Genomic DNA, 22,031 nt, shown 5'->3' on the forward strand with positions numbered 1-22,031 from the left:
TGTGACAGGAGCTGCAGAGTTCAGTCAGCAGCCTCCTGCGTGTTCTTGTTCTGTTTTTTTTTTCTGGTACGTACCACAGATGAGTAAGTAACAGTATACCTCGGAATAAGTTTGAATACACCATAAGGTATTTTATTTTTAAATATCAAAATACTCCACCCATCTTTAAAATAATTTATTTGAGGCCTTTAGAAGCTGTAGTAACTTTTGGATATTTTTTTAAGTGGTCTATCCACAGGTAATGTCTTGCATTGAAAACTCAAGGCAGCTGATAATTACATTAATCCTTATAATGTCATTTCCTTACCATCTCCATGTAACTTGTATCATCTTCCAAGTTCTTGGAACTGTGACAGTCCCTGAAGAAGAGTGCACCGAGTTCTTTTTGTTACAGGTAGAGTTTAATAAGTTCATCACTGACAGCTGATGGAGTTAACACACCGAGGTCTGTGAACAGGAGTGTAATTAGCGATGGTGATGTGTAGTCAATCCAGGGATGCTCCTCTGTTAGATTCTGACTTGTTTTCAGAGTGTCTGCTTTATACTAGAAGGAAACGGGGATCATTAGTTATTACACAACTGCAAGTTAAAACCTCTTTCAGGCAGGAGCGGTGCTACAGCCTTGAGCAGATGTTTGTGGTAAAACTGACGGAAATCAAGTGCTTAAAAATGAGGCACAGGCTGGCACCATCTTGGTCTCAGATGTTTTATCTTGTGTATAAAGTACAATTTGTAGTTCTGAAGTGTATTGATTTAACTGTTTCTTGCCCTCAGCTGTTCCTGCACCCTAAAGGAACTGCTTTAGGAACTAAATGTTGGCATTAAGACAGATCATGGCTGTTTGGCACGTGACTGTAACATGGAGTAACTCCATGTTGGGTAAAGTAAGCTATAGCAGAGAGAGCCAGATACATGAAGACATGCTCAGACAGATATTTCATAGACATGTAAGCGTGCATCTCAGCTGGCTAAGAAGTAATTTGAATTTCTCTTACCTTAAATTTATCAGGGACATCCTGCTGATTTAGAGGGAAAAGTCTTACAAACTTGAAACTCTCTGCTACCACATAAAACGGCTTATTCTGAGCTTTGGCGCACACAGCAATCTGATTAGTGCCAATCTGTGGAGACAGATGGAAAAGAACACGTAGATCCGGTACTAGCGTGATCAACATTGCCCGGTTTCCAACAATAAATAGATGCTTAATGGATAATGTCCAAATAGAAAAGATTTTTCAGAAAGCCATGAATTCTTCAAAGAAACTTGAAAAGCCTAGAGTTTACACAATGATGTAATAAAAAACCCCCTACCTCTTACCTTGTTAATAATGCCTCCACTTTCAACTACACCTTCAGCACCAACTAAGACCAGGTCCACTTTCTCCATAATGTAGCTGTTGAAAGGGGGAGAGGTGGGGAAAGCCAAGTCTTACTGGGTAATACGACAAATCACTTGCTGAACAGAACAGAAATTAGTAAATCAGTCTTTCACTTTTCTGAACTAGTTTCATCTACCTCTGTAAGTCCACGTGCTGTTACACGTCCCTGGAGCGAGCTTTTATCTGCTTCCCTGGCAGGGATATTAAGTAACAGTATCTCCTCCAGCTGCAGCTGACCTCAGCAATTGTGTAAATGCTGGAAGAAGCTGGAATCTGACTAGGACTGATACTCGGGGATGGGAACATGGGTGCTGTGGTAAGATACTAACTACAGTGAATCGTAACAGTGCTGTGATAACCTTGGCCAAATACATAGGATGCTCCTCATCAAATCCCCCCTTTTTTCACATCCCTCGGATGTCTTTTGTTAATGGAAAATACAGATCTAAAAAGAAAACTATCAACTAAGTGATGTGAACAGATTTAATGCGCTAAACAGGCCTTGCAGACTTGTCCCGTCAGGCCACCATCTTCCCTAGATCAGAAGTGCCTCAGTAAGCAGCCTGGTGTGTATTCTCTTGGAGGCATTCTCTCTGGCATTTTGCACTTCTGCAAGACTTGAGGTTCAGATTTATTACAGTTCTTTCTTTTCTTATGTTTTGGACTTCTACTAAACAGTGGTAATTTAGCAAATCCCTTAAGAAACCCCAAAATGTTAACAAGTCTGCAAACTAAGAAAAACAGCAACCTTTTTGTGTAGCACCTCAGTTCTCTTTTACAGATATCCCCAAGTTCCACACTTCAGCCCGACACCTTTTTTTCATTCTAACATGCAAACATCACATATTGGTTTGTAGCAGACATATTCTCTTAATTGTGCAGCTAAAGGTGTAATTTGTTTAGCTTGTTTCATGACTACAGCAAGTCAAGTAATAACCTCTGTAGTTTGAACAAGCTTCTAGGAAACATATATAAGACTGTCAAAATAAAATTGTGATGAAAAATACTCAGATTTAACGATCAGACTTACCCAACTGCCGCATCCAGAATCACAGTCACAGGAATGTTCAGCTTCCTCAGGGCTTTTGCCATTTTTTGCCTATTAAAAAAAATGCTCGAAGCTTAAACATCTTTAAAGAAAAGAAAGCGCTAGAAAAATATTGTCTAAACAACTGAAACCCATGACTGCCCGTGTTCCCTTGCTTGTAGTTTTGGTTTATGATGTACCTTTTAATAGAAAATAAGTTCTTGTGTAGAAATGGAAGGAAACGGATGACAACAAACTCAACAAAAGCCAAGTCGGTTTATCTTCACAGTCAGGACTTAAAACTACAGAAAGATGAGTCAGTGAACCATTGTTAAGATGACAGATTACCTAAACTGTCTCAGTTTTTCCATCAACAGGGTGTAAGAAACAAGACATAAAGTGTGGGGTGCACTGCTCAAAGTTACAGCAAAGCTGGAAAATCATACTTACTTCAGGTGACTGCACATCCTTGGTTCTAGTGGAAGACTTGTTAGCAACATGTATCATTTCCAGCATGCAGGATATACTGCTTCACTTAACAACGTATGCTCTCAAGAGGGAAGGCTTGCTATCAGTAATGTACTTATCTGGCATCATCAGTCAACATTGTGAGCTAAATGGTTTACTCTGCTCTGACTGGGATAATGCTGATTATTTTAGCCCACTTTTGAAGCAGACAACTAGAAAGCAGTTGTTACCCATCTCTCAAGGGTGGCCTGGCACTGACGAAGTTTGTAAGCCTTTGAGGAAAATCTAGATAATATGATAATTAGAATACGTACTATGGGACATTACTTACGAATATTGTTTTTTTTTTTTTTTTACTTGTCTAGAATAACGTGGTATTAGTGACTGTCACCATTTATAATGCTGCAAACAAGCCTAGCAGGTTTTCTTAAGGGATGACAGATGTGACGCTAGCTGTAACACCCTGTTAATGAAGATAAAAACCAACGAGTACTTACCCAGCTTGATCCGGCTGTGATTCAGTAACATAAACACTGAATCGCTTCTTTGACTCGACAGCTGCTTCTAACACTCTCAGGACCACTCTTGAGTAGGCATGTGTCAATATTTGCTGTCAAAACAAAATAATCAGGCATTACTTTGAGCTTTGGGAAACCTTTACTTTTGTTAATGTTGCCATGGCTTTTACCTCGCACACCTGTCCATCAGTGTTAAATAATGATGCACGTCACTGGTACTCTGCAAACTGTAGGGTGGCAAACCACCCTGTGAACGGGATGCTACATGGCCAGCCCTGATGTGGCTGAGGGTGAGGATCTAGTATTTTAAACACAAACCTGAAGCTGTGACTCCTCAGCAGCTCATACAAGCAGACGTTAAAGCTGGATTAGATGGAAACTCGAGGGGAAGGGGGAGTCCTGGCAGAGCAAAGCAATGGTGACCTTAGGTCTGTGCACCTGCAGAAGCCACCCCTGGCCGATGCGTTGTGACCGCGAACACCCTCTGCTCCCTTCCCTGTTCGCCCATTCCTGCAAGCAGCAGAGCAAAGGCCCCCGGTGGCCCCGTTGCAGCCCACTTACGGCGCCGTCTCTGATGAAGGGGTGACACAGCTTGGCGATCTTGTTCCTCGAGAGCGACACTTTCCTCAGGAAGATCTCCCCGCGCTCGATCATGATTTCTTTGCACTTGGAGTAGTCCTGGGAAGCGGGGCGGCTGCGCTGTGAGGCGGGAGGGCCCCCCGCGGGCAGCGGGGCCGGGAGGGGGCCGCGGCCTTACCGAGTACTCCAGGGAGGTGAGGCTGATGAAGCGGAGGAAGAGCTCCCCGCCGGAGGAGACGGCCACCGAGGAGTCCACGCGAGACAGGGTGTCGATGGCGGCCAGCAGGCTGCTCCTCAGGCCCTGGATGGTCTCCCCTGGGGAGAGGACGAGGAGGAACGCGCTCAGGGCCGCACCGACATGGGCCTCGCCGTGGGGAGACCCGGCGGGGGCCCCGTCCCGCCAGGGCTGGGGCTGGGGGCGGCCCCGGGCCCACCTCGGTCCTGCTTGAGGAAGCCCAGCAGGGCGCGGATGGCGGCCACGGCCGAGGCGACGTCGGGGTCGTCCCTCAGCTGCGCCCGGAAGGTCTCGATCAGGTCTGTAAAGCAACGGGGCGCGTCAGGCCGGGCCCGGCGCTGCCCCGCGCCCCCGCCCCCCGTCCCCGTTACCGTCCGTGCTCATGGCCGCACCGCCCGCCTGGCCTGCCCGGGCACCCTCCGTGCGGTGGGGCGCCTGCGGGTGACGTGGCGGCGGGCGGTGACGTCATCTCCGGGCGCCGGGAGCAGCTGGGCCCGACGGCCGGCGGGATGAGCGCGGGTCAGGCGGCGGGTCTGGGGGACCTTGCCCCGGGGGGAGCGGGGCCCGGAGAAGCGGGGGCACCTTGCCCCGGGGGGAGCGGGGGGACCTTGCCCCGGGGGGATCTTGGCCCCGGGGGAAGCGGGGGGACCTGGCCCCGGGGGAAGCGGGGGGACCTTGCCCGGGGGGAGCGGGGCCCTAGGGGAGCGGGGCCTGGGCAAGCCGGGGGGCCGTGGCCCGGGGGCCCCTCAGGCAGGCCGGGCTGCGGGCGCTGCGGTGCCCGGGTCCCGTTGGAGAAGGCGGCAGCGGTGCCGAGCGCCGGGCCCGCCCGTGCGGCCCTGTGCCCCCTGGCGAGGCTCCGCGGCGCCCGGCCGGCCGCTGCCCCGTGCTCCTGCCCCGTGCTCCTGCCGGGCCCGGGCCGCTTTGCGCGGGGTCGCCGGCGCTCCCCTCAGCGGGGTGACCTGGTGCCCGTCACTTTTACAGAGGACGAGCTGAGCCTGCTGGTCATCGTCATTGACACCAACCCCCTCTGGTGGGGACAGAAGGCGCTGGGAGAAGCCGAGGTACGCTCTGCCTGCTGGGGGTGGTGGCCCCGGGAGGTTATTTTTTTAAAAACGTTATTAAGTAGGCAACAGATGGGGTTAGTCTTTGATTTCTGCATTATGCTCGCGTTATCTGCTAAAGAAAATGTAATGGATATTAGGATAATCTTTTTTAAAACAGCTACCCAGCACTCTGTATTTGTCAAAGCTTTTTTTTCCTAGATGCTCCCTATGAAGCATGGAAACTCTTTCTGCATCTTCAAGTTCTTTTAACCGCAGTTATTTGAGAGACTTGTTCTAAATTACTTAACTGCAAATGTTACTGTGCTATATCTACTTTCATCTTTTTTTCAGCAGTTCACCCTATCGAAATGCATCGATGCAGTGATGGTACTGGGAAATTCACACTTATTTATGAATCGCACCAACAGGCTTGCTGTAATAGCAAGTCACACACAAGAAAGGTATGGCTGCTTCTTAACGGCGTAAAGGTTTAAAGTGCGCTTTCCAATATCTGTCCACTGATTTTCTTATTAGATTGAAATTTGTAATTGAAACCAGGTTTAAAGTGAATAATATATCAGGCTTTAAAAAAAATAACTGAAGCAGTACAGGAAAGAAATAATCTGCCTTAGTGCCTTGCATAAAGCAATAAAAGGGTTATAGGACAGAAGGGGAGTTTAGACAGACTTTTATTTAAAAATATACAGAAATAGGGCGAGGGAGGATGGGAGATGTGGCGAGCAGGCCAACACAAGTGGCAGAAGTTTGCTGTTTAGTGGATATTTTCCCCTCAGATATTCATGAGTCTCAGGGCTGAGTGCAGGTGTGGTATCTACTTGCCAGTTCTTTTCAGTGATGTGTTGAAAGGAGGGAGGTGAATATGAGTTTTACTCCATTCTCAGTTTGTCGATTGCCTGCCTTATGTAGTCTCTTTAATGTCTGAAGTATTAAAATTATTTGGACTTATACTTCAGAGTATTGCTGTCTAGTTTAGTTTATGGCATTTTTTTCTTACCAGGTTAAAGACAAAACATGAATACTTTGGTTTTCCTCTGTTTCAGCCGTTTCTTGTACCCTGGGAAGCGCTGGGCTTGTTCAGATGTCTTTGGAGATGGTGGTAGTGCCATGGAATCGAATTGCTCTGGCAGCAAGGATGGAAAATATGAATTGTTAACAGCAATAAATGATGCAATTGCAGAAGAGATTAAAGACCTCATGACAAAAAGTAAGTAAAAGAAAATTGTAGGCTTAATATGCAGAATTGAAAAACACTTGGACTCTCAAGGAGTTGTAGGAATTTCCTTTATTTTGATCATGTGAATTTTAATAGGTTTGAGGTAGAAGAGTTTATTATGCTTGACACTTCAGGCCTCTGCATTAATACTATTTGCCAAGGATAAATCTTGTAGTATTTGGTATGGTCAAGTTCAGCAACTGGTTTTATACGTAACAGTGACTTTTGCAACTTTTCTTGTGTCGCAGCTGACAACATGAGGGGCCAGCAGACAGAAACTCTGTTAGCAGGTTCACTTGCTAAAGCACTTTGTTGTATCCTTTTGATTGCAGAATCTTCAAAGCCTTTGTGTTTTTGAGACTGTTTCTTACAGAACAAGAATAGTAAAATTTAATTAATATTGTAATAATACTCAAAACTGAAATGTTTGCCTCATAACTGTGGGTCACGCTTATTAAAATGTGTGTTGGCTAAGGTGATGGATAAGTGGTGTGGATACTGGTGTTATTTCCAAGAACAGAATGTAGATTCCTTAATGTCAGCTAATGTAGATATCAACAAGATGAACAAAGAGGTAAAAGGTAATGCCTCTTCTCCTGTTTCAAATACTTCCATAAACATTTGAATCAGAATAACAGATATACATGCATAGGTCCATACAAACAAATATGCATATGTTTTTACACACCATCATTTCCAAAATTGGCAATAATAGGTACAGGTTTATCCTGATCGTTTGAAGTTGCCCAGTTTAATTGAGGTCTGGGTGACAACTAGAAGTAAAGGACTTGATCATTAGTCCACATTCTTATTCTGATTTTCTGTTGCATACAAGTAAAACCGAAACTGGCACCTGCTTAGGAAGTTGAGAAGGATTTTTTGAAAGTCACAAAATGCACAAATATTATTCCAAAGGAACCACTTGCAGACCTGTGATGATAGTTGAATTTTTTTACTCCATTTTGGTCTTCCTCTTGGCACTTCTGTAATAGGGAAAAGTGCTATTTGTGCAAATATTTTTGCAAGCAGCAGACTGGACTAGAATCAGCTATGCGATTCAGATTACTTAAATCAATGAGAAATACTGTATAACTTGAGATACGTGTTTCAACCAGTGAGTTGGTAATGAGCGTCTTTGAACATTTATTTTCTGATCAACATCTAATTGCTTTTGGACAATAAGTGACATGGGGCTACTTTCATAAAAAGTCTGAATTCATCACAGATACTTGTCACTGGGACTGTAAAACAGTTCAATATAGATATTTTAATGGAGACGTTAGATCTAACCTCTTGGATGTTAGATATCTGAGATGTTAGATGCTACAGAATTAAAAGGGGCAGACTACAGGTGATAGAAACAGTGTGCTTATGCATTTCTTTTTCTTTTTAATACTTAGCCAATCAAGAAATGAAATCAAGGATTTTGGTAAGAACTTTTGCTGCCAGTTTTCTTTTAGTCTTGAAATCTGGTGATAGTATGTAGGCTAACAAATTTGAATTGTTTTATTTAGGTTATAAAAGCAGCAGAAGACAGTGCGTTGCAGTATATGAATTTCATGAATGTGATCTTTGCAGCGCAGAAACAGGTAAAGCTGGCAATCTTTTAATATATATTATCTTTTATTAATGTGCAAAGGTGATAAAATTGTTAATTTCTCTTATGTTTATGTTCTGATCAAGTGAAAGAACTTCCCTAAGGCTGTGGTGATCCTGCACCTGTAAAAGAATGTGCATTTATATATGGAGTGCCATTATTTATAGTGGAAACAGGTCATGACAGTAACTCTAATGAGGCTACATTGGTCCTAGCTGATTTGCTTTTCATGCATTTAATCTCTCTTCTTGCAGAGTATTTTGATTGATGCCTGTGTTTTGGACTCTGATTCAGGTCTTCTACAACAGGTACAGACTTCCTGTTCTTATTTGCTGTTATGTAGATGCTTGATGCTAGCTAGTTTGATATGTCCTTAAGCTTTCTTCTTTCCTTTGTTTCAAGAGTGGGTGAGGAAATACGTTCAGTGGATCTGGCATTCCAACATGCAGGCCTTGTGCAGTATGTGGTTATTTTAAATATCCTGTTAAACTCGTAAAACATAATAATCTGGTCATGCTTTCTGCTTTCCAGGCTTGTGACATTACGGGTGGCATATATTTGAAAGTGCCCCACATGCCGTCTCTTCTGCAGTATTTGTTGGTAAGTCCTTTAAGAAAACACTTCAGTGTTTTTTCCTGTGTCAGGCATGAAATCTTACTGACTTCATTGACAAGGTAATATAGCAGTGCCATCCCAATTTGCAAAATATGTTTTTTCTGTTCACGCAGTGGGTATTCCTCCCTGATCAAGAGCAAAGATCACAGCTTGTCCTTCCACCTCCTGTTCATGTGGACTATAGAGCTGCTTGCTTCTGTCATCGAAATCTCATTGAAATTGGTTACGTGTGTTCTGTGTGCTTGTCAAGTAAGTTTATAAATATTTAAGAGTCTGATTTCTTACATTCAAATGCACTGTTTTAGTGAAAGCAAATTCTTTTATTTTCCAGTATTCTGCAACTTCAGTCCTATTTGTAGCACATGCGAGTAAGTGTTTCTTCTTTTGTTTAAAGGGTGGGTGTGGAAATATGTTCAATGTATCTGACAGTTCTTTTTTTTTTTTTTTTTTTTTACATTATTTTAGAACTGCTTTCAAAATATCATTGCCACCTGTCATGAAAGCTAAGAAGAAGAAATTAAAGTTAGCTGTGTAACAACTTGATATAAATACAGCATTACCTCCTCCAGTAATTCCATGAAATGGAACCTACTTGAGAAATTGATGGCATTTTTTATTGGATGAAAGAGAATTGTATGCAGCGTTATTACTTGTTTCTTAAGGGATAAATATTTGGGTCCTATGTCTTTTACACAGCCCTTTAAGTAACAAGTCACTGTGTTACCATGTAACCTGCGCTGGTTTTAATACTAATTGGTAATTGTGAGAGCAACCAGAAGTTACAGCCTGTTGAGACTCTCGCTGTGAAGTAGGAGGTATTCTGGCCACTGCAAAGTTTCAGGCTGTGAAGTTATTTTCAAAGACAAGAAAGCTCTGATTCTTTTTGTATGTTGCTGTAAAGGTAAGAATGACCATTTCTAGTGTGTAGGATCTGAACCTTAGCACTATGTTATTCAGGGACTTCAACTTCTTTCTAGCTTTTGCTAGCAAGTTTTGGACTGAAACACCATCTGTTTCAAAATAAATGAGCCAACGTAGCTTAGAACCCACCTTTTTTATTTTAAAAAAGATGCTAATTGGCCTGTGTGTGTACTCACATGTATTCGTATTCCTATGACTGTCTTTGTGGTATTTCTTTCTCAATTGGATATCTCTTCATTCACAAATAAAAAGCCCCCTGTGTGTTTAAAATAACTTCAGTAAGTGGAGACTAGCTGGTTAGTCTTTTAAGGTTATATTTTGAAACTGGAAAACAAAAAAATGTAATTATGTGTAATATGACAGCAGGCACGGGGGTTTTTTAGAATGTATTTTTATGCCTGGCATTTGAGGAGTAAAACTGAAGGCTTTCAGATTGGTGTTTTTTATGGCAGAACAAGCAGTGTGCTTCTCCACATGCCTTTTGTCTAAACAAACATCTTCCCCTTGTAAGAAGTACCTGTATAGTTTGGTGTTTTAACCCGTTGTTAATAACTGATGTTCTCCTGAAAGGAGCAAAGAGCTTAGTTGTTTCCTACATAGCAAAAGATTTAATTTTTCCCTTCAAGATGTGCGTACATCAGTTTGTCAGGCCTTGGCCCTTGTGCTGGGGCTTGGTGTGGTACCAGCCGCAGGGCCTGTCCCATGGCCCGGAGCCGCTCTGGTGGAAAGCTGTATTTGTAATTTACTTTGTATAAAACATTTGTAATAAAACCTGCGCTTTTTCAAGTGTGTTTGGATATCGCTGTAATAGCGCTTGTGGTGGAATGTCACTGCGCGTGCGGAAGCGCGGGGTGAGCGCCTGAGGGGCCGTGAGGCGGGGCGGGCCGTCATGGCGGAGCCCGCCCTCCCCGTTGCCATGGCGCTGCCATGGCGCTGCAAGATGGCGGCCGGGAGGCAGCCGGCCCCGGGGCGCGGCCCACCATAGGCACCATGGCGGCTGCTTTGCTCGGGGCGCTGGTGCTGCTGCTGCTGGCGGCACTATGTCCCGGGCAGCGGGCTTGGGACCCCGGTGGGTGGAGGGCGGCTGGGGACCGCGGTGAATTGGCGGCCGGCGGGTGGGCGAGGCGCTGAGGGAAGGGCCGAAATGGCGGCCGGCGGCGCGGGGAGGGGGGGCCGGCCTGCGGCGGGACGTGAGGGGATGCCCTGGGGAGCTGGGAGGTCGGGGACCTCCGCTGCCCTGCCCTGACCCGAAGGTGCAGGGCCTGGAGCTGGCTGCCATTGCTTTGCGCGGGGGGAGCCCCGAGGGGAGAGGGGCAGCTGCGGCTGTTGGACCTAGCCGCTGGGGTGGCGCCTGCCAAGGGAATGCCAGTGGCATTCCCGGCCTGGGGCTCTGAACTGGGAGCTGCCCGCGTGGGAGGGCAGTGGGCTGCGATGGCCACACCGCAGGTAGCGGTACACACCGATGCACGGCTGCAAGAAATGTAAAAGTGAAAACTGAAGTCTGCAAAAATTGCTAAATACGGGGTTGCGTAGCCTGCATGGGCCGGGACATGCTGCAGCCGCCTGCCTTCGTGTTACTCTGCTGCATTCTTACTTGGCAAATGTAAACCTCCACTATAGAAAGCAGCGATGGTCCCACTGCTCTAGCACTTTGCTAGAACATAAATACAATACTAGGCATCACTAGGTATTTTTGTATTATTTGAGAGAATTTAAAGTATAGGAGTCTAGCCCAAGTGTAAGACTTAAATATGTCTTACAGATGTTACCTTTTTCAGTTACTGTGCATAAAGACTTGTTTCTCTCTCTCATTTTTTTCTTCTTTTTCAGTCTTTCAGCCTTCATTTATCCATATGTCAGGGCCCAGTGTCAGTTTGTTTTTTCTTGGAAGTTCTTCAGGAGTTAATTTTTCTATAATTTTAAGCCCTGTAGATGAAGAGACAGGTAAGAACACTTCACTTCTCCTCCCCGCCCCCCCCAATAATATGTAAATAAATATATTTAAATTAATAATATTTTTGGACACTAAAATTACTGGAGAAATGGCAATGCACTTCATTTAGTGCTTTAATAGTTACTGAAGCAGCAGCTCCAAAGGACTTCTGCTGATTAAACCCTTAGTCCTCTGTTCCCTCATCGGCTGGGCCTGAGGGTGTGCCAACTTGAAGGCCCAAGAGGAATTTAAATGTACTTCTTACTTTCCAGCCTTCTCTAAATGACAGCAGAATACTTCTTACATTTTTATTTTGATATAGGAAGATTGCAACTTGCAAATTGCAGTGGAAGTAAAAGAGCTGGTGATTGGAATTTGAATGTAACACCTGGTATGGTATGTAAAATACTGATCCTTCCCTAAAATGGGAAGGATTGAACTGTCATATATTGAGGGCTAATGAAATACTAGCAAAACATTAATGTACTAACAACCTAGTTTGATGTTTTGCCCTTGCCTTTTTTCCTTGACATAACCCTTCGTGTGGATGCCCTTGCTGGCGTTGGCTAGGGTGCAGCTTTGACACTGGTTCCTTCTCCTCCTCCTCCCCCAGAACTGCCTGGATTTCCTGGCTGGCTGTAACATTTGAGACTGTTTCAGATCTGCTGAAAAAAGCTAATAGAAATAAAAAGAGTAGTGGTTTTATACAGCATGAGTTCTAGAACATCTATATTTATTACACTTGCCTTCAGTGTTATGTTGTACATAATTCCTTGGGGGGTTTATCAAGTCTGCAGTCATTCCAGTTTTCAACAGAAGGTAGCTGAAAAAACTGAAATTCACTTTCCAATATTTGGTTTTTTCTTCGGAATTGTGCATGTGCTTTCTGAGGTAACTTAATCTGTGTGCATGCCTTAAAAAGTTCTGTGTACAGTTCATATCCTCACTGTATTTGTGTATCGCAGTAGCAGACCCTTTGCCATTCCATTCTCAAGAAACTTCTGGTTTTATATAGGAAGAATATAATTGTGTTGTAGTGCTGACGAAACACAGTGGTACTGAAACTTCTTTTTCAGAAGCTGATGGGTGGTATAAATAAGAGTAATTTAATACAAGCTGTCAAACTGTGTTTTGCATTTTTTCAGAATGCTTCCAAAGTGACTGTAAGCTTGAGGAGAAATCTGCAGTTGTGTTTGCCGAATGCCACTGACTGCTGCACAACACCTCTCTGTGTGGTTGAAACGCTCCAGATTTTAGCTTGTCGTGATTCAGTGATGTTGGCACGTCTCCTGATTCAAGCTGAAATATATGCCAACTCTTCCTTTACAGGAAATGTGTCAGGTAAGTGTTTAGATACACTAAAGAAGAAATGGCATTTTGGCTCTTCTTTTTCCTCTAGATATGAAAAAATAAAAATTGGATTTGGGCAGCAATAAGAGATACTGAATAATCATTGATGGAATTGAACAAAAGGTTTGTGCACAGTCGGAATAAATTGCAATGTGCATGGTCTCTTTATTTGGATTGCAGTCCATTTCATCTGATTTGGTCTTTTTTTTTAAATTCTTTTACAGAAAATGCAACTATCATCCCAAACCAGGTGTTTCAGCCCTTGGGCTCTTGTCCCTGTGACTTGACAGCTGGAGCTTGTGACGTTCGTTGTTGCTGTGATCCGGTACTTATTTCGTATTAAACTTTGATTAAGTGTTTTCAAAATTTCTAGGCTCTTTCTGTTGTCTGGGGGGAAGAGAGAGGTAGTGAATGCTTCAGACTAGATGGGACTAGAGGGCTTGTTTGGATTTTCCAGTATTTCTAATAGTAAGTATGACCTATCTCTACAAAATTAGTTTGATTTACCGGTTAAGTATGGCTATAGTGCCTGTAGTAATGCAATTACTGTACTAAAAAGTGACCATTCTTTTCCCTTTCAGGAATGTACACCGGACTTGAAGCAGTTATTCAATGAATCGTGTTTCACTGGAGTGTTTGGTGGGGATGTAAACCCACCTTTTGATCAGCTGTGCTCTTCTCAGTCAATGGAATACACCCCGGACTGGTTTCCCTTCCTTTGTGTACAGTCTTCTCTTAACAATACACCGTTTCTTGGGTACTTTTATCATGGGTCTATGTAAGTCTAATGAAAATTTATTTTCTCAATGCATACATTAAGCATGCTGCCAAAAATGTGACCTGTTTTTATAATGAAAGTTATTTTGAAATTTGAATTTTAGGGTGTGAACTTTAAATGTAAATGGAGAATTGTCATTGGAACTATATGAGAACATGGGACATAAAGCAAATGTATAATTATTTGTGTGAGGTAGAGAGTAAAGAACTGTTTTATTTTTAAACTTGTTTGCAGTTCTACACCCAAAGTTCCTTCATTTAAGATCCCATTACAAACTTCTTCTGTGAAACTTTTCACTGGTTACAGACAAGGAGATCCAATTATGACAGAAGAAAATGAGTATTTTACTGTTCCCCAGGTAATCACTTTGTGTTTATGAGCTTTTGGTGCCTCTTGGTTTGTTTGATACTCTCTGTGTATCACACTCCTTATGGCTTTGTAATCAAATTCTGCAACTTGCTGTTGTGAAGTGGTGGAATATATTTTTCAAACACACACACGCACACACAAATAAAAAGGCTAGCACAAAATCATTGTTAAAATCATAAAAATGTAATGTCAATCATTATCCTTCCTGATCCCCTGCCCATCCCCCCAAATGGTAATGTCTTAATTATTTCAAGAGGTAAAAGCAAGCTTGGCATCCAAGTTAATAGATCGACTTACTGTATTTCAGTATTTTTTTGGCTTACCTGCTGCATTACTGAGCGCTGTAGTTGGTTTTCCCTTTGAATCTTAGTCATCTAGTTGTACTTTTTTCAAGTTCCTTTTGCATTTTAGAGAGACTTGTTATTTATAATTATTTTGACAAATCAGGATGAAGCCATACTGTACAGTGAAACTACTTTTAAAGCTGTGCTTTTTAAATTTTAACCTCTCTTTTGCTACAGATTGAGGTATTCTCATAACATCAGCTTGCTTGTTTGTGAAAGTGTCATACATGGCTGTAGTACACACTTGTAGCGTTTCGCTAACGGTCTTCAAATAAAAAGCAAGGGGCTAGAGGAGGGTCTGAAACACTTATTTCTGTTGAACCCCTGCAGCGGTCCATGGCTGGACAGTGTGTTGGAAATGCCCCTGTAGCCTATCTCCAGAACTTTGATGTCAGATGCCTTACCGATCTGGCCTCTTACAAGGAAGGACTGCCCCATGACGTGAGGATAAACAGTGGTATTGGAGGTATGCTGCACAAACCTGAACAGCAACGTGGTTTATGTTTCTCAGAGCTGCTAGAACAGAATGAACTTGGGGGCTGTTGACATAGAGGCTATGTGTAATACCTTTGTTATATGGTGGCTGTAGTTCAGCATTTGGGGGTGTGCTATTCCTATTTCTGATGACCTTCCAGCATGTGTCCCACTATTTCCAAAGATTTAGGATGTAAGAAATAGTGGGATTTGCCTTTGTTTCCCATTTATCTGTTTCTGGTGGCTCACACTGGTTGTGGCTACACATGACAGGAGAGCATCTCTCCCACTGTTTTCAGACTGGTGCAGAACCCTTTTTCTGTCAAAAGGGTGCAGTATCATCATTTTAAAATTAGTGAGAAGTGGTTACTTTCTGCATTACAAAAGCATATACTTATGAAGTGTCATTCTGGAGTTTGAGATAATATGATTACTAGCATGAAGATAATTTATTTTACGCTCTGTAATTGTTTAATTTTGCTCATCTATATTACTGTTGTAAGACCCAGAGGTAACTAGCTATGCTTTCAAAATACATAAACGGTTTGGTCCTTTACCAAAATTAATTTTCTAAATAATTTCCTACTCAATTTTCATAACAACAGGGATTATACCTTGGATGTGAAAACAGTATGTCTGTCTCTCTTATTCAGGATTACTGCAGTGTTTGTTTTTCATTCTCAGACTTCATCCAACAAAATGTCACCTATAGGACCATCACTGACATGAGCAAATTCATCACTGAAAGTGGTATGTCTCTTCCACTTAATAAATATATTTCTTACCTAACCTGGACTGTAAGTAGGTTATTTTGATGCCTCAAATGTGTACCTGCTATAATTCTGAGGAGGGATCTTGTATGTTATCTAATACTCAAAAAGTAAATTGGCTTACTACAAAGCAGAAAGTAATTAAATGACCCCAACTTCATTTAAAGTTGGTCGAGAAACTGGGTCCCTTAGCTTACATTACAAGCAGCTTTTGAGAAGAAAAAACAATAATAAAAATACAGATACAAAGAATGCTTTAAAAATTCTCCAGGATGAGCGTGGAAGTGGGAGGGACAGAATGTAGGCATATGTGTATGTCTCTGTTTTTTAAGCTCTCGTGGCTTTTTAAGGGTCTTTCTCAGCCAATGAAGCAGTTACTTGATGCAGAACAGTGGTTCCCAGTCAGTGGGAAGATAATGCAGCACAAAAGAAAGTAATACTAGCTAATGTGTTTTTCTGGGCAGTGATGGCTCCCTGGAAGGGATGAGATGAAAGCAGAGGGAATCCTGAGTCCAGAGATGTGCATCAACTGGTGATGAAAAGTGCAGTGCTGTGTTTTTCTGTTGAGGTTTAGCTGCAAAGGGACATGGCACTGTTGATGTTAAAATATTAATAAGCTAAGGGACCAACTATACTGTTGCGCTGTCTTAATGAGATAGGATGTAAACAGTAAAATAAAATTCTCAAAAAGATCAATGTGACAATTTCCAGAATTTTGCCAGAGATTTTCAATGAGTTCTTTTTCAGCTACAGTAATGTAACTTTCAAGTCAGCGGTGCTTTTCATTATAGCCTTTTTTGTCTTCTTCTTCTGCCAGAAAGCCGTCATAATGCTGAGGTTCTGTGTCAAAACGTAACTTTTGCAGAGCATTATATGTTCATTTGGAAAGATGAGAACATAGAACAAGTAAATGTCACAGTCTTCCTTGGAATTTTATGTGATGGAGGTATAATGAAATTTCTTCTATGATTTTTGATTTATTTGTTTTTCTTCAGCATGGAAATTCTATGATAGAATTTCTTATTTAAAAAGAATTTCCCCTGGACTCTGGAAAGAAAATTTTTGGGGCTGCTTTCCATTAATTTAATATTATTTTGAATCTTCTGTTACTTACAAAGGATGGAAGATTGTATCCTACATAGAGAATACTTTTTGTTAATTTACAGCATACTTTATGCTAATTTACTTATTTAAAGTAAAGTTGTATTGTTTTCTTTTACCAGAAACACTGACACAGAGATTCACAGTCAAATTTCTAAGTGTAAAGGGTACTAATGCAGCAGAACAGTTTGAGAATCCAGGTATGAATACTTCATTGTGCCTCTTAAAAATGAAAAGAAAAAAATTTTGTACTGCACAGATTATTATCAGTGACTATGTTTTATATCTCTTTCATAGTTCTTTTTGTTGCCGGCCCCCACCTTCCTGTCTTAATGCACTGCCAGTTATAACAGCAGCAATTGGTTCTTAGGCTTTTGTTGTACAGATATTGATTATTTAAAGTGAGGGTATTCCTATGGTAATGGAAATGTCTGTTCATTTACTTCAAGATTGATGGCATTTATTACGAAAACAATGCTAATGCTTACAGATTCTTGCACAGTGTTCACAATTTACCCTTCTATGTTTAGGTTATCAAGTTGGAAAACCAGTGAGAGCTGCAAATATGAATGCTTCTGATACTTTTGGAAGCCTAAACATTTGGCAGCCAGGTACTGGCTTGTGAGGTTGCAACTTCAACTGTAGTTAATGCTAAAATGTTGGGGTTTCATTTGTTTGTTTGTTTACATATTTTAGCTAAGAATCTCTGCCAGATTTTGCTTTTCTAGACTATTCCCTAGCCTTTGTTCAAACTTCAGTAAGTCTACCCCTAATGCTTTCTTGGAAAATTTAAGTTGAATAGGCTTGTGTCTGTTTTTACATTATAACACTTGGTTTTTGCATTCTAATGTTTAACATTTTGGCACAAAATTGAAAGCTGGGGATTGAAAGGTTGATATAGGAAAGTTCAAGTAAGATGTTTTCATTGTGTAGTTGGCAGAAGTTTATGTACATCGGCAACTTATACACCAGTTTTATTTGGACTCGATTCATTCTCCGGGTGCATTCTAGAAGTTGGTATTAATGAAGATTGCAGCCTTTTAAGGTGAGCTACGTATGTTGACTTGTTTTTCCCTGCATCCTTCTTGTTGCTTGTTACATGATGCCTACAAGTGCTTACTCTCAGCAATGTTACGCTGTTTTTAAATGCCTGTATGCATTTCAGCTTTCTGTGGTTGATAAGTCTCGCATTTTTTTAAAAGGGAAATTATAAGAATGGTTTCACTTGGATCTCCCTGTATTCACATGAGGATTATGTTGGCCTGGAATGCTTTGCCATTTCTTCCCTTCAACAGATAACTCAATAGTGCGAGTTTGGTTTTGTTGAGTGATAACTTTCAGAGGAAACTGACCTTATGATGTAATAATATTGCAACCCAGAGTGGCAGACAGTACAGATTTACTTTTTGTGTGATCTTACATTGTTATGTTGCAGAGGAAATGTGACTGAGAAATTGAATTCATTAATACAAGCTACTCACATTGGAAGGAGGGACAATTCAAGTTACAGTAATCTAAATGACTGGGTGGAAATTATACGTAAGTGAGGTTTGTGTTGTTTATAGTCTAAATATGCCCATACGATGAATAGAGCATTTCAAGATAAAACCAAAATGTATTTTCAAATGCCTGAAGATCTGTGTGTCTGGATCCATCCACCCATATGTGTACACACACGTATATATCTTAATATGTATATGAATACTGCACTACTGTATTTTACTGTCAGCCTGTACACATATGACTTGGTATTTTAGTTCTCTGCTGATAAAGTACTCCTTTATGTGTATTTTATATAGAGAAAACATTTTTTTCCCCTGTGTGACAGTTACCAGTATTTCACTGGATTATGACAATAATATAATGTTTTCCATAATATTTCCATTTAAATAACTCTGTTCTCTTCCATAGGTCTTGATCCATTTAATTCTGATACCAACATGAGCACTGGACACTTAAAAGGCATTTGTCCAGATATTCCTGCAAATCTGAATATTCGCATAATCTTTGCTGATGTGGGGGCAGTACAAGGGATTCCCCAGCAAGAGATTCTTGCTGTGCAGATCAGGTAGAGAGAGTTGTGTCTCTGGCTATCTGGCAAATGTTTCCTTTTGAGACTTGTTTACTTAACATATCCAGATTAAGTTTTACGAACAAACATGTTATTTTGTTATTTCTGATTTTACATGCCTTTTATTTGTGCAACCCAAGTTCCTTTGATCACAGCCATCTTAGCCTTTCTCCCTCTGAAATTAAAATAATTTAAAAAATGTAATGATTAAAAGTAGGTAATCTTTCGACTTCCCTAAAACACTAAATAAAATCTATGGTAGTAGGCATACGCAGAGCATTCCATCAGAAGAATGTTTTAATTTATCGTCACGTGGTGGAAGGGAAGCAACAACATTGTCCTGTGTTTGGCTTACCTCAATCTAGAGCTCTTCTTGAGAGCTCTGGTAAATGCTTTATTCTTCCCTGAAACAGGGAATTGTCATTTTGCAAACACTTTCTCCCTCCCTTTCCCCAAGTCAATCCCAGTCAAAGAAATGGGATTCTGTTCCATTTTACCTCATTTACAGGCTTTGCAAGTTCTCCCCCATATAAGTGTTGAAAATCCAGAGATCATCAGCCTCCTCCTAAATTCAGTATATTTTGTCCTTTCATGGTTATGTTTAGGCTCCAAATTTCCATTTACAGCCCTCAAGTAATAGTTACGTATATTCTTAACAGTTACTCAACAGTCATATGGCAATTCCAGTGCGGGCTTATCTGTGAAAACAGCATCAGCTTTCTTCCCATCACTGCTTCTGTTCAGTTTCTTAAAGTGCCAGCTCAGCCACCCATTCCAGTGACAAGGTAATTTTTGTAAAAACACTGATACTTCACATTATGTTAAGTAGATGTAATGTGAGTAGTACTGATCAAAAGGTTGCTTTGGTGGAGTACGGAGCAAGAAGGCCTGGTGGAAAGATTTATTGAATAACAATTCTGTTAGCAACAATATTCCCCAGTAACATGAGGAACATGAAGTAAATTACCCTGCAAAGCCATCATTTTGTTTTAGCAGATAAGCTTCTGTGTTGTGTACCTGAGTGAGGCTCCCAAATTATCCGTGGTCTGAAAATGTTCATCACAAAATGACAAAAACTGACAGAAATGGAGTAGAGGCGGGGCTCCTGTTTTTATTGGAGAAAAAACTGAGTACCAAGAAGCATGTGGTTTAGTTTTGTTCTTTTTCCTGTAACCTGGACACATTTTTGCTCAGTTTTTTTCCCCTTGTGCTGGTGTTATGTTACTGTAGTCAATAAAGCTGTTTTCTTGGTTTGTGTGTCCCCCCCCCAGATTTCAGCATAATTATACAGAATTTGACTGCAATCGAAATGATGTCTGCTGGCCACAACTTTTTTATCCATTGACACGATTTTACACAGGTAAAAATAATAAGCAGTGTGGAATGCCCTGAAGTGGTCATATTTCTTTGAAACATAATTAGATGTGTAGAGTTTAGTCCAAAAGAATGCTTTGTAGTAGAGAATTAAAATCTCTTTTTTAGAAAACATGGTCCAGAAAGTCCGTTTAATTTTTTCCTTGAGAATGCATTAATTTCTTAGTTAGACTAGTGGAAAAAATAATTCCCAGGAGTGCTTTCTGGATAAGCTTGAAATTTTGTATCTGTTTGGCAGAGGTTCATTTTCACTCCCCTGTGGAGTTTGGAGTCAGGTAAGCTTTCTAAGGAAAAGGAGAATGTATTGCTTGATGACACCATTCTGTTTCCACTTCTTACTGTAATTGTTGCATTGTCAGTGTGTCATTGCCCTTGAAGGGTGGAAGGAGAGTTTCTCACTTTGCCAGTAGGTGGGTTTTCAGTCAGCCCACGAGTTCCAGTAAAAAATTGCCATATTGGTAAACCAGTTAATTTTTAAATTTTCTCTGTGTAAAACTGTGGTGGAATATGTTTCATGGGAGACTCTGTAGATCAAATGTCTGGCATTTTAAAGGGCATCAAGGCACCTGGACTCTGTTCTGGTAGCTGTACGGACAGAGGCAACTATCTGTTGTTTATTACCTGCACAGCTTCAGGCACTAAAGTTACAGAAAGCAGGAAGTTTTATTATAAGTATGAAGCATCTTACTTCCTTGCTTTGTACTGCATTATTTTGTTCAGGTTATGTATATGCTTTAATCTGTATCTTTTAAGTTGTTGTCTAAACTAAAATTGAGCTCTCATATGCTTATACTTTTTTCCCCTTTTCTTTTTTTTTGCAGGAGAACCATATTCCCAGTGTCTTGCTAAAGGCCTGTCATTGGCATTTCTTGTTTTACTTGCAGCAATTATGAGTAACCCTTGGTTTTCTAAATTATGGAATAGTTCCTTGGTTTAAAAATGTTGATGTAAAGAGAACCACTTTTGTTAATATTTCAAGTACTTTGGGGTAAAATTTACGGATTTTGTAGAGATTTATACAGACATTTGAATACATAAAATGAATGCTTTTACGGTATATGGAAAATAGTTGTGTTATTTAAAACAAGAAGTAGTAGAATTATTTTGAAGCGCTACGCTCCGTGACTGGAGCAGGAAGAGCACAGCTGGCTTTAATGGGGCGAGCTGTGCGTGACCCCCTGTGCCGGGGCTAGGGGGGCCCACGGGGGGGCTTTGTCCTGGCCAGGAGCGTGTCTGCTCCGGGGTCAGGGCGGCAGCAGCCCCCTTGCACCCACCCGCTCCCGGAGCAGTGGACCCCGTTGTTCGCCCTTCTGAAAAGCCATAATGCTTCGGGGATTTTCCCGTCTTGATCTGTAATCCTCCTTTCCAGTTCACACTCTGCAGTTGATACCAAGGACTTAAAACAGTTTAGTTAGGGAGAGAACCTGCACCTGATCTGGGCCACGCAGCGTACTGAAAACATTTACTGCTGTTCTTCAGTCGATCAAATGTGATGCTCACTGTAGGATTTCCCTGTGGTTTGGACCTTACAATTACCTCAGAAATGTATCTTCCCCTTTCGGACCTTACAATTACATCAGAAATATTTCTCCTTTTGACCTTACCATTACCTCAGAAACGTGTTTTCTCTTTTCGGACCTTACATTTGCCTCAGAAAACGTATCTTATCCTTTCAGACCTTACAGTTACCTCAGAAACTTACCTCCTCCTTTCGGACCTTACCGTTACCTCAGAAACGTGTTTCTCCTTTCCCTCCCGCCACACGCAGCCGCCCCCCCAGTGAGCCCGTGGCCGCAGCACGCTGCTCTCCCCGCCCGGTGCGGGGCTGCTGCCGCCCGCCGGGCCGCGCTG

General features: G+C 41.7%; 3 protein-coding genes across 4 annotated transcripts; 2 read left to right on the plus strand and 1 right to left on the minus strand.

The window, feature by feature from the left end:
• Window positions 1–106: 106 nt before the first annotated feature.
• On the minus strand, window positions 107–4,680 carry EIF2B1 (eukaryotic translation initiation factor 2B subunit alpha). The gene is made up of 9 exons (XM_055710738.1): window positions 4,578–4,680; window positions 4,406–4,507; window positions 4,150–4,286; window positions 3,954–4,070; window positions 3,372–3,484; window positions 2,410–2,478; window positions 1,319–1,394; window positions 996–1,121; window positions 107–544 (listed from the first exon to the last, which is right to left on the minus strand). The coding sequence occupies exons 1-9, from the start codon at window positions 4,588–4,590 to the stop codon at window positions 389–391; spliced, it is 909 nt and encodes a 302-aa protein (XP_055566713.1). The 5' UTR covers window positions 4,591–4,680; the 3' UTR covers window positions 107–388.
• GTF2H3 (general transcription factor IIH subunit 3) lies at window positions 4,666–10,402 on the plus strand. Of its 2 annotated transcripts, none has more exons than XM_055710720.1 (13): window positions 4,666–4,725; window positions 5,188–5,267; window positions 5,601–5,710; window positions 6,311–6,474; window positions 6,732–6,797; window positions 7,035–7,064; window positions 7,884–7,912; window positions 7,998–8,072; window positions 8,335–8,388; window positions 8,612–8,680; window positions 8,809–8,944; window positions 9,027–9,063; window positions 9,161–10,402. In XM_055710720.1, the coding sequence occupies exons 1-13, from the start codon at window positions 4,716–4,718 to the stop codon at window positions 9,228–9,230; spliced, it is 930 nt and encodes a 309-aa protein (XP_055566695.1). In that variant the 5' UTR covers window positions 4,666–4,715; the 3' UTR covers window positions 9,231–10,402. The 2 variants fall into 2 exon arrangements, with proteins under 2 accessions (XP_055566695.1, XP_055566701.1); XM_055710726.1 differs by having other exon boundaries at window positions 5,604–5,710.
• Window positions 10,403–10,513: 111 nt separating this feature from the next.
• Window positions 10,514–21,237, plus strand: TCTN2 (tectonic family member 2). The gene is made up of 18 exons (XM_055710701.1): window positions 10,514–10,685; window positions 11,447–11,560; window positions 11,872–11,945; window positions 12,695–12,890; window positions 13,124–13,224; window positions 13,481–13,677; window positions 13,912–14,035; window positions 14,721–14,856; window positions 15,549–15,614; window positions 16,452–16,580; window positions 16,858–16,935; window positions 17,266–17,346; window positions 17,669–17,780; window positions 18,171–18,274; window positions 18,647–18,803; window positions 19,466–19,591; window positions 20,078–20,166; window positions 21,002–21,237. The coding sequence occupies exons 1-18, from the start codon at window positions 10,544–10,546 to the stop codon at window positions 21,115–21,117; spliced, it is 2,142 nt and encodes a 713-aa protein (XP_055566676.1). The 5' UTR covers window positions 10,514–10,543; the 3' UTR covers window positions 21,118–21,237.
• Window positions 21,238–22,031: the final 794 nt, after the last annotated feature.

Source organism: Falco cherrug, chromosome 1 (genome assembly GCF_023634085.1).
Source record: "Falco cherrug isolate bFalChe1 chromosome 1, bFalChe1.pri, whole genome shotgun sequence".
Lineage (NCBI taxonomy): Eukaryota > Metazoa > Chordata > Aves > Falconiformes > Falconidae > Falco > Falco cherrug.

Excerpts from the sequence above, each read along its gene's own strand:
- EIF2B1 (XM_055710738.1), bottom strand. Across the intron at positions 4,287-4,405 it reads CTTCCTCAAGCAGGACCGAG|GGGAGACCATCCAGGGCCTG; the intron begins GTGGGCCCGGGG and ends TCCTCTCCCCAG. Across the intron at positions 2,479-3,371 it reads TCACAGCCGGATCAAGCTGG|GCAAAAAATGGCAAAAGCCC; the intron begins GTAAGTACTCGT and ends TTTTTTTAATAG.
- GTF2H3 (XM_055710720.1), top strand. Across the intron at positions 6,475-6,731 it reads TAAAGACCTCATGACAAAAA|CTGACAACATGAGGGGCCAG; the intron begins GTAAGTAAAAGA and ends CTTGTGTCGCAG. Across the intron at positions 8,073-8,334 it reads TCTTTGCAGCGCAGAAACAG|AGTATTTTGATTGATGCCTG; the intron begins GTAAAGCTGGCA and ends CTCTTCTTGCAG.
- TCTN2 (XM_055710701.1), top strand. The coding sequence starts at position 10,544 with ATGGCGCTGCAAGATGGCGGCCGGGAGGCAGCCGGCCCCGGGGCGCGG. Across the intron at positions 12,891-13,123 it reads CTTTACAGGAAATGTGTCAG|AAAATGCAACTATCATCCCA; the intron begins GTAAGTGTTTAG and ends ATTCTTTTACAG. Across the intron at positions 13,225-13,480 it reads TTCGTTGTTGCTGTGATCCG|GAATGTACACCGGACTTGAA; the intron begins GTACTTATTTCG and ends TTTCCCTTTCAG.